This window comes from Contarinia nasturtii, unplaced genomic scaffold (genome assembly GCF_009176525.2).
Source record: "Contarinia nasturtii isolate CC-2019 unplaced genomic scaffold, AAFC_CNas_1.1 Cnas_scaffold_285, whole genome shotgun sequence".
Lineage (NCBI taxonomy): Eukaryota > Metazoa > Arthropoda > Insecta > Diptera > Cecidomyiidae > Contarinia > Contarinia nasturtii.
This window is the reverse complement of record NW_022197640.1, coordinates 3,810,438-3,828,184: the sequence shown is the minus strand read 5'-3', so window position 1 is coordinate 3,828,184 and position 17,747 is coordinate 3,810,438. Positions and strand designations below refer to the sequence as shown.

Below are 17,747 nucleotides of genomic sequence, written 5' to 3'. Positions count from 1 at the left end.
ATCCGTGTGCCGTGCAGATGTGAACAACAATTCTTTTGAGTTTTTTTCTTATTTATATTTATCATGCCATATGGGAAATTTATTTCCTCTCGTTGTATTTTTTTTTCGCTATTGTTTTTTTTTCTACTCTAATTTATGTGAGCCATTGTCTGATGTGTCCGATGAAAGTCCAAACTTTTTGTTTAGAAACTTTCTGAAAAAAAAGAATATGCGATTTTTTTTCGCTATTTCTGATAAAGCCATTTATGTATTTGAATTTAATTTATGTAATTTTTCAGCGGGGTCTTCGTGCTCAAGCCCCGTTAGCTTAGCGAATCCAATCCCCTGTCAATGGTTTTTTTCTCTCAACATAATGTGAATGAGCGATGAAGAAAGCATCCTTATGCAAAAGATACCTTTACACTGCAGTCAAATTAAAACGAAAAGTGTATTACGCTCTAACTTCAACGTTGCTACAAGTAATGTAGCTAAAAAAGAAGGAGAAAACAAAAAAAAAAATAATGATATAAAGCCTTTTTATTAGCCTATTCAAACATAAAAAATTAATAGGACTTTTCACCTTCCCTCATCTTTTTTTTTTGGTGAATGAAAATTACACCTTACAGACTGTACGGGTGAATTATTAAGCAAAGACAGGGTAGTATGGTTTTACGCTTCCATAGTCCGCCGAATATATCACAGATTCATCTACACACACGCACTGCTTTTTCTATACGAGAAGCGAGACACCATATTCATCATCTAAAATCGTCTTAGCTATTTTCTCTTTACCATGATGGTATGAAGAATCTAAGTCTTGGCATTGCTTGAGTTCTTTCTTGCACCAGAGAGAGAGAGAGAGAGAGAGAGAGTATAAGTGTATGTACATAATGATATTAGAAAAAATTGTCAAAAGAAGAAAAAAAAGTTTATGGCGCGACATTGTATGTAAGAAATGGATAGAAATACATGCGGTAACGCTGCCAAAATTAAATATGAGCCGAATATATCAACGTAGTGAATACTTTCGACAGTACTTTTTATATGGCCTAAGTTCGACGTCTTTGACGATTCTCTCGATTTTCTTCGTTTTTTTTTGCTTTTTGCAGCAAAATTTTAAACTAATCGAAAGACACTGTGCAAATATTTGCTCACAAATTTTTGGATTACATAATAAGACGGTTTTTATCCTCGTGCACTTTTCGAATAGCCGATAAACGAAAGTCTGATGTAAATTATCCGAAGAACTCACACCTATGATGACACAGTGTAAAATATCGGAAATGTCCAGGGGAAAAAACCCACATACACTGAACAATGCAGAAAAAAATGATTGGAGTGAAATCATACAACAAAGCATGCATTTCATTGTGTTCAGTGAATTGGAAGTTTTTTCAACAAATAAATTGAAAAAATAAATTATTGATTTTGAATCTGGCGCATGGGCTGGAATGCTTTTCATCATTGGCCGATTTATGAATAAAAAAAAAGTCCAGCATTATAAAAGGTCTTGAAAAAGAAGGTATATATTAATCGTACTTTTACATTATGTACCACTACTTTGAGTGCAGATTTGTCCATTTTTTCTCGAAATTATGCTACCAATGTTGAGAAACAACAAAAATAAAACTGCGTTTGGTTTCTCTCTCTCTCTCTCTCTTTCTTTTTATCTTTCTCTTTCTTTTTCTCTAGATATAATTTAGAGACATAGCATTTTATCTTTTATTGATTTCTAGAATTACACATAACGAACATCCAATAAAAAAAACCGAATAGAAAATCCACCATCATTCAAATTGAAGAAGAAAAGATAAGCGTGTAGTGAATACTGATTGCTAGACAAAAAAAGAAGAAAATCATTCCATCTCAAATTGTTTTCTTCGCAAAGTTAAAACAAGTGATGCGTAATGAACAGAGTCAGTGTCTATTATTCTCTAGGTAACGGAATGCCAAAATTCTTGTACCGTGCGATGATTTAAACGCATCATGTATGGACCGTTTTTTATAATGCTATTTGGTTGTCGCGACTATAGCATTTGTTGATTCGGAATGGAATGAATTAAACGAAAGGAAAAACATTTTACAGACAACAGTGCCGCTTTTTTTTATATGATACTAAATTCCAGCAATCACATGTTTAGCTCTGTTGTTATATCATCACATGGTCTGTACGCACAAATGGATCGCTCAGTTACATGTATTAAAAAAGGGACAGGGACACTTTTCGAAAATTGATAACATTGACAACGGTTTCTGGGACAAAGTTCATTCTTTCTAATCATAAATTCAAAATTAATCATCTGAAAATCCATTCTATGTATGGAATAAATTTCGATATGATGTTTTACTTAAGCCCTATTAATACAAATCGCATTAAATTAATATAAGCTCGGATTAAAAAAGTATTTTGGGATTCGTAAACAAAAATCGTCAAAATTATTTCACAAAAACGGAAATATTGCATTACCATTTGCAAAATGGTATTGGCGAGCTTAAAAATCATATTCAAGTTGAATTTGGAAACACAATATTCATGGACCGAAAAAGGCTTCTCGAAAAGGTCGACAAGTCATTCTGGATTTCAAGATTTTATGTTATCTATAAGTACTAAATTATAAAAAAACATCAGCATCAATAAAAGCAATGCATTGCATATCTTTTGCATTTTCACATTTTGCAAAATAATCGGAAAGATTTTTCACAAAATAAATATAACTTTTTGATCGATGAATTCAAACCGATGAACAAAGTTGAAATTGACATCTACGGATTTTTGTTCGAGGTCTCTACATCTGTTTACGAATGGATGGCTGAAACAGATATTGATGTTGATGTTTTTCAACGTGGAAAATTACTAGAAAAAATTGGCATGGATGAAGCTAATCGCGTCGGAGTGACATTCAGTTGCTGTGCTGCAAAAGGTTGTATTCTCAATGTTCAGCTTATTTGCAATTCAATTAAATTTTGCGTCATTTTCAGAACTGAATGTTTGTCAATTTCAGGATACAAGGCAGTATTCCACAACCAACGGATCAACTGTACAATGCAAGCGGCACTTAACGTTCATTTATGAAATGAGAATTGTGAAAGTGGAATGAAAACGCCTCTTGACATATTTCAATTTAATGGAACCGATATTGGAATGGGGAGTCAATTTTTTTTACACAAGCCAAATCAACAACAATAAACGAAAATCCGACAGGATTAATCTCAAGAGCTGAAACTCTCTCCGAAGCTAAAGAGCAAATTTTCGGTGCCTTTTTTTACTCAATTTGACGTCCAGTAAAAATTGAAAAAAGAAAAAAAAATGATTGAAATTTTTTTTGACTGCTTTTAAGTATTCATTACGATATTGTGTTATAATTTCTTTCAACTAGATTTGGGGGTGAATATTTTGCCTTGCTTAGCAATTATTTTTCATTATTTTTATTTGGTTCCATTGAAAATCTACTTAAGACTTTCATTCATTTTCTCAAAGTAATTTAACACAAAGTCAAAACGTTTACAGATGAATAAATTACATTCAAATTAATTTTTAAATAATGGATACAATGAAGGCGGAAACTGTGAGTGTGTGTGGCACGTGTCACATCATTCATCAAAATGCAAATATAAAAAAATAAATACGCTTTGAAAACTTTTACCCACTGATAAAATTGATTGTTGAACTATTGATTCAGAACAGTTCCGTATTCATATTGTACACTAAAACTTTTGAAAATATTGTTTCAAACCACAAAATAATTGGTTGACAATGAATGACTTATTAAGCACGTTTTTGAACTTTTACCCAATGAATAGAAAGAACTGGTAAAAATTGTATGACAAAAAAGTCCTCATCACAAGCGCGTTAAATGTAATTGGGTAAAGTCGTTTTTTTTTTAAATAAACAACCAATGAATAACGATACCTATTTGCACAACTCAATTTAAAGAATTAAAAAAAGATAAACAACAATAGAACGACTTCTGCGGTTGATCTCATTTCGTATGAATCATATGATAAATATTTAGTGAAATACGTCAAAAAATTGATAAATGCAAAATCAAAGACAAGCACGTACATTCCATTATTTACAAGAACGGCAGGTAATAAATATTTGTGAAAAATGCTTTATTCTGTTATATATCGCATTTAAGGTGCTTTTATTCATACCGCTCTCACCGGGTATTAGCGTGAATGAGTGCGTTTTCTGTTCTTATTTTTTTTATTTTTCATTTTGAGCCAAATTTCAAATATTATTGTTGATGTCATTCTTATCGTTGCTACTTAATATTCTAGCATCCTTCGAAAGTAAATCATTTTCGTGAGTTGTTTTTCCGCCAGCATATTTCCCATGCTATTCTTTTTCTTTCGCAGATCTACTGATCCGAACACGTGTATTATTCTAAAAAAATGTTCTTAAAATAATCTGTTTTTCTTTTCAAATGTAATTTTTGTTCTTTGCATGAAGAGTTTAGTCGGTTAAATGCCGTGATTTCTCGTACTTGTTTGCTGTTCTTATATTGTTTAGGTATTCATTTGTTTGGAACTCAATACTGTTGTTATGTTCAATTCAGTATTTCATCTTCTTATGGTCCAAAGGGAGAACGTAAAGCGGCTTTTCAAATTATCTAGTGACACATTCACAACGAATCGGGCAAAACGAATTGCAAACGAAAGAAAAATAAGTAGTCTTACGTCAGCACGATGACAGCGTATACATTGTGTGTGTGTGTGTTTGTGTCTGTTTACTGTGTAGTATGTATGCTTACAAACTCACAACCCACCGAATTAATTTGCTTCGTTGCTTCAATTTAATAAATTGGGTATGTGCATTCACTCGGGCAGTTTTCAAACCGTATTACCCGAGCTTTTTTCGGACATTTTCTTTTCTTTGATTATCTTCAGTTTTTCATGTGTGTGTGTATGTGTGTGTGCAATCAATGAAATCTAACATGAAAAAGAAAAGGAAAAACAGTTCGGTCAATCGATTCAAACGGGCAAGCGAACAAAAGAATGAACTAAAAATAAATAAAAACCATTTCGAATTATTTTATATTACCTTTTGTATAATTTTGCTCTTAATTTCGTTTGTTCTCAAGTGATTTTTCAATATACACAACAATTGAATTACTCTCATCTCATTAATTTAATTGCTTTATATTATTTGAAAAGTGTGTATAACAGTGCTTATGTGACCCCCTTTTTTGCTTAATATTCATACGCACCGTAAATAATGTGCTTTTTAAAATTTGTAGAAATCTGATATAAAATTGCACAAACAATTTTGAATTCACACATGTTCTGAAAACGAGATGGACTGCAAATATTCACCGTAAATCAGTTTGCCGCAATGAAAATGACGATAATTGTTACATTGCCTTTATGAAACGATGTGGCATACGATGAAATAATGTCATTGAATAATATTCGTTTCAAACAATTTTTTTTTATCTTCTTTCGTTAAATAAAAAGAACGGCGAAACAATTTAATTTTAAATGCGCTGATATTTCAATTTTATTTTGTCAAATAAATATAATAAAATAACCATTGTTGTTATTAACCCTTGCTGCTCAATTTTATACATAACTTGATTTTTTTCATGCACTTTTCGACCATAAAAGTCATAATGATTTCATCATTTAATTGAATCAAGACATTTGCATGCATGAGTGTTTTTCACTCATATTTTTCTGCAAGCTCGAAAGTAAATTCAGGCATTTTTACAATTTTTTTTTTCACCCAAAATGACGTCGGTTATCATGCACATACCACAGCGCATCGATATTTGCATAAAGGTTACGTAAAACTGTGATTCGTTGCCTTTTATTGCAAAAAATAACTGTTCATGGGTCTCCATTTATTTCCATATCATACGATTGCGCTATATAATCCAATCAGGCATTAAGAGCCATACAAAATATCGCTTTTGCTGGCCAATGCAGAAAAAACTACTTTCGAATATGATTTTAAATCATTGATTCGAAAATTAAAATCGGACAGTTCGAAAATATTCAGAGATTTTCGTTTATTTTTTGTGTGGTTCAATTTATGCAAATTTTTTCATCATTTTTTTTTTTTTTTTTTTTTTTTTTTTTTTTTTTATTTTTAAAAATTTTTTTATATTTTTTTTTTTTTTTTTTTTTTTGAATTTTTGTTTCAGTTATAATATCCTGCTTAGAGATAAGGAATGTTTTGCTTTCTGATGTTCTTCGAACGAATATAAGTTTGAATGGATAGATGTTTGAACATATTGTGTCAAACGAAATGAAATTATGGTCATCAACGACGATGCCTTCAAGTATGTGTGACGGAAATTGAACCATAATGCAATCGCACTGAAAATCAATGGCATGAAAAATGAAGAAAATCAAGTAGGCACACAGGAGTAGTTACAAGAAATAACATTGAAACTATTCACAAATTGCATGTGTTACAAAATACAGTCGCATTGGATTGGTCTTGTTCTTGACGTTTTTACATGTGATTGGAGATATTAAACATCGTCTATACAACAATATATCAATATTGCGAAAAGCATAAATCGAATGCACCTAATCTGATTAGACATAGACATAGACTGATGTGTGATGGTTAACATGTACCCGTCAATATGTTTAACCTAAATTATTGATAGAAACAAGGATCGACGCATTAATACAAGTGGATGTGGAAATGAAAGGGATATATATGCTTATGCATGTATGTATCTATTGCATGTGCTCACAACTTGGTGGACGCCATTTGATGTGATGGACAGAGTTACAAAAAACATCAAACACACAGCAACAAGACTGTCCACTCACCAAGTTAACAGAGTGCGGGCACAAGCATAGCATCGTTATTGCAATGTCACAAATTGGTGGCTTGTAGGATTTCCACTGGGCGCAAAGACATACTCATACAAAATGAGCGAGAGATCAAGAGAGTGAATGAGCAAGCGAGAGAGACAGAGAGAGCGATAGATAACATAAAAACATTTTATTTTCAAACTTCGAGTGTTTGCAGTGTACTCAAAGAGCTTTTCAAGCGGCTGAACAGCACGTACAAATTACTCAATGTAATTAATTGTCGAATTTATACCAGATCGTGTAAAAGTTGGCTACGAGGCCGGAAATGAATTAGTAATATGGTTTAAATAACATTTATATACACGTACACTATATATATGAATCTAAGCGATTGTCGCTTGTTCCTTTATACATTTTTATCTTATTCTCTTTTGGTTGAACGCAAATACGACTTGTGCACAGTTTTAGCGATTTTTTTTTTCTTCCTTTCTTTCACAGTGGTGCGCGATTATTATGCGGGCAGCGTTTGAATTCATTCACTAAACATTCCAAAAGCACTTTCTTTTTCTGTTCGCTTTGTGTGGAATCTTTTTGGTGGTGCGGTGCTCCATATCCACGTAAATTTTCTTAAGTATGCAAGGAATAACAACTGCCCAAACAAATCGATAATGAAAATAAACTTAATTGTGTGGTGGTTTTGCTTTCCTGATGAAAACTTCTCGCGCTCAAGGCATACACGAATTTTCGGAAACTTTTTCGGTTGTATTCGAATGAGGAATACCATGGCCGGGTTCAGGTCATCACCGGATTCGTTGAACCAATGCAAATAGAAACATTGTGACACTTTAATGGACAACAACCGATTTATACATTATTTTAATTAGTATTAATTTTATGGCTTCATTGCGTGTTATCGCCGCAAGTCACAAAAAGAATTGTAATTTCCTTTGGCTTTTTTCTTTTCTTCGTTCAACACATTCATTCAAAAAGTCGGACTTCAAAATGGCTTTTATTCAAACGGTATCAATAAACTTAAGCCCGCCTAATAATGTTGTTAAGCACAATGAACCTTTTAACTGTGAGTGGAAATCGACAAAATCGAGTAATTTAAAGCATGCATATTGCTCTTTAAAAAAACGCTCTTTTCATTTGCGTACTTTTTTTTCGTTCAATGTTATGAAAATGAAGTATTGTCTTTTTGTGGACGAATTTTTTGGAGTGTTTACTTATTTATTTCTTCATTCATTGAGATCAATCGTTCAAGAGCAACTTGATTTTGTTCGTTTATTTGGGAATCGTTTTGTTTTGCTGCGTGCCAAATTTATCTTTGAAAAAGCCGAGGAAAATGTTTGTGGTAAAAACAACAATAAACACTTAAATACCATTAATGCCTTTCTGTGTTTTATTAATATTGAAATGATGGCGGTTAACCCCAAAATACAATTGAAAATACTTGAATACTGTTTTTTTATACAAACTTCGATAAATGTCTAAATCTAGAAACCGAATATATATTGAACTGGCATTCTTAATTCTTTTTTCCAACTATTTTCTTTGTTTCTTATTCCAACAGTGTTGTTTTTATTCCGTTTTCCCTTTTAACTTGTGAAAAAAGTGTCTTTTGCTGTGCTGTGTTATATATCAGTAGCAAACGATGTCTTTGACGTCTTTGCTTTGATATGAAAGAACTTTGAAATTATCTATTCTATTTTATCATTAATGAAAAAAAAAAGAAATCAGCTTGAGGGAAATGAAGATAACAAAATATTCATTCCACATCCATTTGCGTTTTTTTTTATCGCCGCCAAACAAATAAAATTCAGCATAGCTGATAGCAATAATATCAAATAGGAAATATAGTCGTCAAATATAACGCGGCAAATAAAATTGATGAGTCTGTATGAAGTGAGCATAAATAAATAAATGCCCGCAGTATTAATGAAAATAGACTTTTTCAATGCACATAAATTATGGCAATCAAGCATTTGGCAGTTTGTTTCGTTTAACATTTAACGCTCGGCACGGCTTGCTATTTTCAAATACGCACGAAAAAAAAAAACTCAGCATTCGCAACAATGAACATTTACAGTCACAGCCACATCCACAAATGCCACGAAATCTGTTTTGTTTAGGTCTGCATTTCTTTTTTTTTTCGATATAATTCTACTTCTCAGTTTTTTTTTTTGTATCAAAACATTCACAAAGAATACATTGATGGATGGCTCATGAAAAAAACAAACAAACAAAAAAGCATTGATCTGAAGGAGAGAGAAAAAAAGTTGAAGAGAGCGATGCATCGATGGCCATTCGAGAAATATGCTTGAATAATAAATGTTGAAAATGTTCTTGGAATATGCCGTCTCTTCAATGCGGCACATAAAGTGATTATCATTTTTATTTTTGGTTTTTTTTTTTTTGTGTAGCACAACATTCTCTCTCCACACTGTAACCTATATGCGCTTGTGAATTTATCATCAAATCCAGTCAAATCAAATATTAGGAATAAATTCGATTGAAATTCATAACAATGCGGTTCGAAGCGAATGAATGTGATGTGGCGATGACGTGTGCCATATACATGCACACAGTGACAGACTGTACATGTATAATTTACAATAAAAACGCCGACACAATTCACACATAATCAAAAACACACAAATGGCAAACATAAATTTTACATGTAGCCTACTGACGTTATGACTTATATTTTTCTTCGTGACGGTTAAAGTGAGAGCGGTGAAAAATAAGCGGCGACAGACTGAATGAAAGGGAAGAAAGAGCGGTGGGCACAAAACGATGAATATGACTGTAGCGGCGAAAAGAAAATAAATTAATATTTATATTTTATCGATACGTGTCATCAAATGAAAGAGCGTCATATTCTTCAATATCGGATACATTCTACGTCGTTGTCTCACTTTGAAAATCTTTTTCGCTGTTTTCTTTTTTCCTTCCGCATTTTATTTTTTTATACGATTTATTCTAAGGGATTTTTTTTTATATTTCTTGGATTCGCCTCGTTTTATTTTCCCTCACTCGGCAAAATTGATTCGCATTGTGCCTCTTCTTGATGGTTGAGTGTAAAGTAAATTGCTGTGGCAAGTGTGTGTGTGTGTGTTTGTGTAGAGCACACACGTGCTCCACAAATGAATAACATAATATATCATTGCAGCACGGAGTGCGTGAAACATCAACGTAAGGATCATGTTGAATGTTATAAATTTTTCAATAATGCTCTATTGCAGACAGCGCGATAAAGAGAATGTTTGACGCATGAAAAAAAAAACAAACAAAAAACTAAAGGTGATGTCTTCTGTACCGTTGACTGCGGCACACATAAAGAGTACCATACACCAAACATTTATATTCGAAACGTTATATTTAAGAACAACTCGTGTATGAAGCATACAATAATCGACATGAAAAACTTCAGCCATAAACATTAACAACAAAGGCTACGAAAAGAAAAACAACAACAACATTATTGAAAGACTGCAGTATTTATTTTTCGATTGCACGAAAAAGATTTAGGCGGAATAAATTCGATGGTATTAGAGAGAAATACATAAATCCACTTATTGATGACAATATCAAATGATTTTTTAAATCACATTCAATATGTTGTTATTTATAAAGAGTTCAGAAGCCATCATTTTATAATAATCAATAATATGTGCTGTGTGCTCTTGTTTAACTTTGACAACAGACACTCAATTTCTTTATTAAACAGTTTGTGTGTTGCAAACATTTTAAAGCGTAAACTTGATCCATTTGTTAATAATGGGGCAAAAAAGTGGTTCGTAATTTTTTCACAATACAATTACATCATGAATTCGGTTATCAAAGCTCAATATGGAGAGAGGAAATTTAGACTTTGTTGATTTTTGTTCGATACCTCATGATTTTAATAATGTTTCCTTTTTCTTTTTTCAAAAATATGAGTCTCTTTGTGAATTTTCAGAATCATTCAAATTTGATTTTAAAACATTTCAACCGATAACTCAAAGCAATCACCAAAGTTCTTATGCGTATTTTATGTAATAAAATGTAAAGGAAATGTAACGAAGAAGAAAAAAAAAACCATTTCCAAATCTAGACAGTCTACTAGTGACTTCCCATGCATCTTTAATCATGCATTAAATCATATGTATGTTCTGTATTGGAGATGGAATTCTCTTTATATTTTTTTCTGCTTCGTACATTTTCGCCTTTTGCTTTTATAGATTCTATCGCAGATGCGCATGGATTACTCATGGAACTAGTACAAAGGATGAATATATATTTGAATCTATTCAAATATTACTAATCCTTTTCAAGCTTCTGGGAAATAGTTGACGGCAAACGTTGATTTGAAGATTAAATTGTATACTTTTATACATGATGTCTACATTAAGTGGGATTGAAATTACATGTTGCTAACACACAAATGAAAAGGAATGAAATGAAATGAAATGAAAAATGAATACGTGAAGTAAAAGAATAGCAAAATATGTATCATTCAGGGAAAATAAGAAGGAATCGTTTTTACTCAAAGAAAACATTGGAAATATTCGTCTAACATAATTGCAACGTAACATATTCGATACGTTTAAAAGAGATTGGTTGGCTAAACGACGCAAATCTCCTCGAATTGTTTACAAATGTTGAAAATCCTATTGCATTGATGAAATGTTGCGATATCGCAAAATATTTGAAGTATTCAATGTGAACAGATGCCGAGTGGCTGTTTATTTGGTGCTCGATACTTGAAATGATTGTTAGTATTATTATGGGATAATTTCAATCGTATTTAAAATTTTACCATCGTCATCATAAACTGAACGCCGTCGATATTTGTGTGTGTAATGTGTGCAATGTTTATATAGATATGTGTATTTCGGTACAATTGGCAAAACATTATATACCACATGAAAGGAATTTCTGTTTCATTGAACTGCATAACATAAGATATATGTACCATCGAATTGCTGAATTGGAAAATTTGATTTAACCAAAATAGATATTCTGAATAATATATGCTTTTTCATCAAAAAAAAAAAAAAAAAAAAAAAAAAAACACCGTGAGTGAATTTGATCCATGTTTATTGCTGTGCAACGATTCCAGTCATTTGGATATGGTGCGACGTGGATGTGCAAAGCAATTCTTATTAGTGCCTGTTTAACTGTACCAGTCAATGTTTTCTTAGCTCAAGTTAAAATATCCATCATTTTTACATCACTAGAATGTCATTCAATTCGTATTCCGTTTTGGCTTTTCGTAAACGCAATATGTGCGATGCGCCAAATACAATGGGCAAAACATGAATTTTTGATGGGTTGAGATAATCTATGCTTAACAATCTATTTGCATCACCAATTCCTAGATATATTATGATGGTGATTCGTAGATACGTTGGCATTTTTGACTTTACTTACATGCCATGGAAACGACAAACGATGATCGATTTTATACTCGGCATTTTCTTCTTATTCTCTGTTTATCATTCAACGAACATTTTTAACCTATTGCATTGGCGCTCAATGTCAAACATTCATGTGCAGACATTTCCATTTTTGTGCCTCTCTTTTTTTCTTCTTCTTCGGTTTGGTTTGAATTTCCAATCAACAAGATCAACGCCAAACGTGATTTTATGAGATAGAATAGAATTGAATTGATTTGATCATCTACTTGAAAATACTTTCGCATATTGAAACTGACACAAACAAGCCAGCCAACAAACAAACAAACAACCATTTGGTACTTAGCATTGGTTGTTTCATGAAAATGTTCAATGTTTGTACATCACTTTATGCACCGGACGAAATGTTTCCCAAACCGGAATTGGTACTTTAAAAAGAACACTCATTTTGTGGTCACATTTCAGTAACAATGAATTCAAAAAAAGCACACACACACCACCATCCATCTTGTTTGCTTCGAATACGTAGCATTCGCGTAATATTAGGTTATACGAATGGAATTTTTGATTTTTGTGGTAACATTTTTTCCGTTCAGTTCGACAGAACATCATAACATAATCACATTGCGAAAATTGACGATAACAATAGCAATGCAATTCCATACTAAAATGCTTTTTTGGATCACATCCAATTTAAATAATCGTGCGCGCGCTTATATATACAACGAAATGCTTGTTCGAAAATCATAACAAAAAATGTCAATTATGATCGCAGAAATGACAGTTTGGTGAACGTTTTTTTTTATTCCTGAACACTGTACACTGATCAGCGATATCTGTTATTGACTTGTACAATGTACATTAGAGTGTTTCCGTAGTCAAAAAATAAAAAAATGGTAGTCGTTAATTAAAAGTGCAAAAAATTCTAAGACAAATCATGAAATTAACACAAAGCATCGAATGATATTGACACTTCCCGAAGCAAAAAATTCTTTATAGCAAAATGTGTCTAATGTCAAAATATATTGAATTAGCATTATTGATGTGAATCGAGCCTTATGACATTTGACGTTCATTTCATTGGTTTTCGTAATGTCATAATCGCCGCTTCATCCATACCGAGAACATGTTTATCGTTGTAAATACCAAGTTTACGCAGCAGTGTTAATTCCAATTCAACGTTTCAATTATTCTACGATTTTGTTAATAATTCATATTATTTTCGATATACGTGCGTTTTGTATCAATTTATTCCGAATTGTTCAACACTTGATCGATCGATTGATCCGGAGTCCAAGCAGATTGTTGAATTCAAATCACCGTGAGTAAACTTAATTTACAGTGAAAATTAAAGTGAAAAATATTGGTGAATTCATCGGTAAAAATTATTATTTTTGATGAGAAAATGCCAGCGAATACACGATTTATTCAAAATTTGAATAACGTGCTTATTCTAAGCAATTATTCATCTCCATTGTGAAATTCATTCTTATTTCATAGCACGACATATAAGCCATTTGTAACGTGAAATATATTTAAACTAGTCCAATAATTATTTAACGTTGAACATATTAACAGTAACATTACATTTTATGAAAAAAGTAATGTATTTCACAATTATTCTGCAGTACATAATTCTGTTGCGTGAGGTGGTGAAATTCATTTCAAGCAGTGATAGCCATTTTGAATTGGTTCCATTGTTTAGAGAAGAGAAACAATAACTCGTTTATCAAAGAAATGTGTTTAATTTTCTTTTTCTCTCTAAATCACTGCCATTGTTATCAATCCGAAGATTTTTGTCATTTTTCTTTGTTGCATCATTTTGTGTGTGTACCAAAAAAAGCGATAGATTCGTGTTTTGTTGTCGTTCGATCAAATTGAATTCGGAACATATGTGAATATTTGTGTGGATTGGTTAAAAGGATTTTTCACTTTGATTGTATGTTTTGCATCTGTGCATTCGGTTGATATTTTCAAATTACATGTGAATGCTTTTATTTCAGTGCTGGTGCACATTTTTTTTCAATGTATATATTTTTTTATATACTTTTTTTCGATCGAACATTGTTTGATGTGAAAAGTCGTCACTTTTAAATTATATGGATCAATGATAATTCAATACAAATTCGTTTTCAAACTAAATCGAATGTTTGTTTTTTTTTCAATAGGAAAATGGCGAATCGCTTCAAGCCATCCATACCAGCGAAGGGAGAAAAGAAGGATGAGATTACGACGATCAAATGTGCGCTGAAAACAATCATTCGCCCACAATTCCAGCAAGCATTGATGAGCAAAATAACGGACCTGAGTTTGCAAGCCACTTCAATTTGCGTTTTGGGCTCATTGCTTTTCTTGTTCGAGGTACAAAAGGCGTACGAACATAGGCATTGCGAATAATGATTTCGCATTCTTTGGTGGAAGTGGAGAAAAAAAGATCCAACTCTGCTTTAACCAAGTGCTATGGCATAACAATCAGCCACCGAAACCGAAGTCGACGTACAGACCACGAGGGACAAAGCCACGAGGACCACGAACAGAGCTGCCACGTATCGACCCTGAATTCAAAGCAATTGTCGAAGGTAATAAATAATTATAGTTGATTTATTAAACAATTAAACCCCCTTATAAAATAGCGAGTTTTGACTACACAGTACACAATTTAGTTGAATTTGAAAAACATATTTTATTTTTAGGTCTTGACGACTATCATCGTATCGATTGGCCCAACAACAATGATTTCAGCAATGGCCTAAAGCATTTGACCAATCAATACACAGACAACGTCGTCACCAACTCAACAACGCATGCTGACAAACACATCACCCAGTACTTGAGACTGAAAGTGTTCGAATTGAACACAGACGGAGAAGAGGACGCAGAGAAATTTTTGCCAAGTGACATCGAAAGTGTTGTAAAACTGATCATCAAAGGAAAAAACATCAGAGTGCCAATTCACGATCCAAACAAACTCGAACGGTGTGGCATGTTGTATGACATGGTGAACGACTTGAATGTGTTTCCAGAAATCGATCTGCATGACCTCACGACTGACGAAAAACATTGGTTTAAGGCCATGCCAATGTTCCTATCTATGCAACGTGAGATAGAAGAGTACAACTTGGAGTGGCCACATCAGCACCGATCCAAACGAAAGAAAAGAAAGCGCAAACAGTCAAAGCGTCGCCCCAAGCGCAAACAAATGCTCGACGATCTAAAGTTTCGGCCATTCATCCGGAATTTAGTAGTGGTGCCGATGTGTGATTTTCGCCGAAAGCACTTCAAAATCGATTGTTCAAGCATGCACCAGGTGTTGTCTTCGCAAAAATTGCTACCGAAAGTGGAAGTTGAAAACAAAAACGGAACAACAAGCATGGTAATTCTTCCACAAAAGGGTTTCAACGATGCGCGTGATCATTGGTGGAATCAGTATTTCTACATGCGGAAAATTCGGCGATTCGTGCGTGGAAAAAAGAAGTTTGATTTTTCTATAAACACCGATGGAATCGCTGTGTCTCTGCAATACTCGGCCAAAAAGAAGACGAATAACACAGAATACGACCGTTCTCGCATCGTTGAAATGATTTTGGATGGCAAATTCGAAAATTTTGCAGGCGTTGATACAGGCTTGAAAAGTTGGAACACCACAGTGACACACAACATTATAACTGGCACCGAAGTAAGTTTTTACATTTATGTTGTATATGTATCAATGGAAGATAGACCGCGTAAGTGCTAAAATTCAATAACTAATCATTTAAAAAAAAAAAAAAAATTCAGACCAACTTTGTGATGTCGAGCAAGCAGTTCCACTGGCAGACTGGTCAAAATGTGCGAAATGCCAAAGCAAAGCGTTGGACCAAAGCTTTCATCGAAGAGGAGCGCCGAGACAGAGAAAACCGTGAGCTGTACCCAGTGATGCCATCGCCAAAAGGATCATACTGGCTGAACTACATCAAGCACCGAGTCAAAATGATGAAGCATGGGATTTGTGCTTACTCGACTGCCAAGTACACTCGACTCGCCTTCGACAAACACATCAAAAGCAGTAGTGTTGTCGACAATTGGGTGGATAAGGTTACCGATAAGCAACCGACTTTGTTTCTTTTTGGTGCTGATGGCGAAGTACCACCTGACAGCCGAATAAGTATCAAAAAGTACGTGCGCTGTCCAGGTGTTCGTAAGACTTTGAGGTCAATAAAGAAGCCCCGAAATTGTGTCATAGATCTGGTGGACGAATGGGGTTCATCTCAAACAGACGCAAGATGTATGAAGCGATTCCAAAACCAGCCCAAATCGGCCAGATTCAAGAAATGCCGGTGCATACCCGACGCCAGAACATTGCTGCCAATAAAAATTGTGTCAAAGTTGGGCAAGAAGGATCTATCGGAATTTCGATTGTTGCAACGCGCCATGAACGAAGCATTGGAAGAAAACGAGCCTTTATTGTCAAAAGTAAAAAGTTACTATAAAAACTGGCAATTAAACCTCGAATGCTCTGTAACTTGGCATCGTGACGTCGTGGCTGCTAAGAACATTCTGCTGAAAGGTAAGGCCAATTGACGATACAATTGCGATTGAATGATTGCTTAAGAAGATTCATTTGTTTGATTTTTCAGGACTATGGACATTGCTAGGACTTCCGATACCGGATGCGATCAATAGATATAAAGCCCGCGATGCTGTCGCTGAGGCCGCCGAAGTAGCCGCTGATGTCGCTGAAGCAGCTGCTGCTGCTGCCGCCAACGTAGATAATGATGTAGAAATGTTCGAGTACGACCAGCAGCCAGCTGATCATGCTGTCTGATCAGCACAACGCAAACAAAAAAAACAATTGTAACATTAGTTATTAAGGCTATCCCGACCATGTGGGATAGTAGCGTAGCAAAAGGTTGACACCCCATTTGGTTGTTGTTGACTGCGCAGGAGTACAAATGGGGCGTTTTTTCTTTGTAAGTAACATTCAATTTTGAAAACAGTTTTTTGCTTCGGGAAGCGTGACCATCAGTCGATGCTTTGTGTAAATGTCATGATTTGTCTTAGAATTTTTTGCACTTTTAATTAACGACTACCATTTTTTTATTTTCAGATATGAGAAACACCCTAATGTACATATATTTTTGAAGAAAAATCATTTTCCGGTGAACTTTAATTTGATGTTAAGCTTGTGGAGCGTTGACATTAACACATCTGTCAAACTAGTATTAGAAGCTTAAACCTGGATTTTTTTTTTTTCAAATCTAAGAAAATGGAATGATTATAACAGAAACTGTAGAAAAAGTCAATGAAAAGTGTACAATTTTTTCGATTGCTTTCGCCAATGTCACTTGATCATCAAGATAAAATAAATATTTTGTGTGAATCCCCTTGAATAATGTCTATTTAAAGCATTCAGTGTGGGTTATGTACAATCGACGGTATGCTCACATTTGCTAGTTGTCAATTGTATTTTGCGCCACTATACTGTGGTAAACCCGCTATGTACATTTTTGATATAAAATATGAAACAAACAAGCGGGTGTACTTAGTTGTGATGATCTTTATTAATCGCATAACCAAGAATTACCTAGTATTTTCATATTTGTATATATGATTGAC

General features: G+C 33.6%; 2 protein-coding genes across 10 annotated transcripts in view; one reads left to right on the top strand and one right to left on the bottom strand.

Annotated features, from left to right (window-relative positions):
* The window catches only part of LOC116337745 (tyrosine-protein phosphatase 99A), a 147,026-nt gene that overhangs the window by 66,768 nt on the left and 62,511 nt on the right, over positions 1 to 17,747 (bottom strand). The window contains exon 1 of one of the 8 annotated variants that reach the window (XM_031762596.1): positions 12,169 to 12,190. The exons of the other annotated variants lie outside the window; for them this stretch is intronic. Coding sequence (XP_031618456.1) covers positions 12,169 to 12,175 — 7 coding nt within the window. The 5' untranslated portion in view covers positions 12,176 to 12,190. Of the gene's footprint in view, positions 1 to 12,168; positions 12,191 to 17,747 lie in introns of those variants that run through there. 8 annotated transcript variants of the gene reach the window in all.
* On the top strand, positions 13,190 to 17,361 carry LOC116337746. Of its 2 annotated transcripts, XR_004200815.1 has the most exons (6): positions 13,190 to 13,473; positions 14,321 to 14,731; positions 14,846 to 15,828; positions 15,930 to 16,698; positions 16,769 to 17,101; positions 17,239 to 17,361. XR_004200815.1 is itself a non-coding variant. In XM_031762600.1 (5 exons), the coding sequence occupies exons 3-5, from the start codon at positions 15,136 to 15,138 to the stop codon at positions 16,954 to 16,956; spliced, it is 1,650 nt and encodes a 549-aa protein (XP_031618460.1). In that variant the 5' UTR covers positions 13,190 to 13,473; positions 14,321 to 14,731; positions 14,846 to 15,135; the 3' UTR covers positions 16,957 to 17,256. The 2 variants fall into 2 exon arrangements, 1 of the variants encoding a protein (XP_031618460.1); XM_031762600.1 differs by having other exon boundaries at positions 16,769 to 17,256.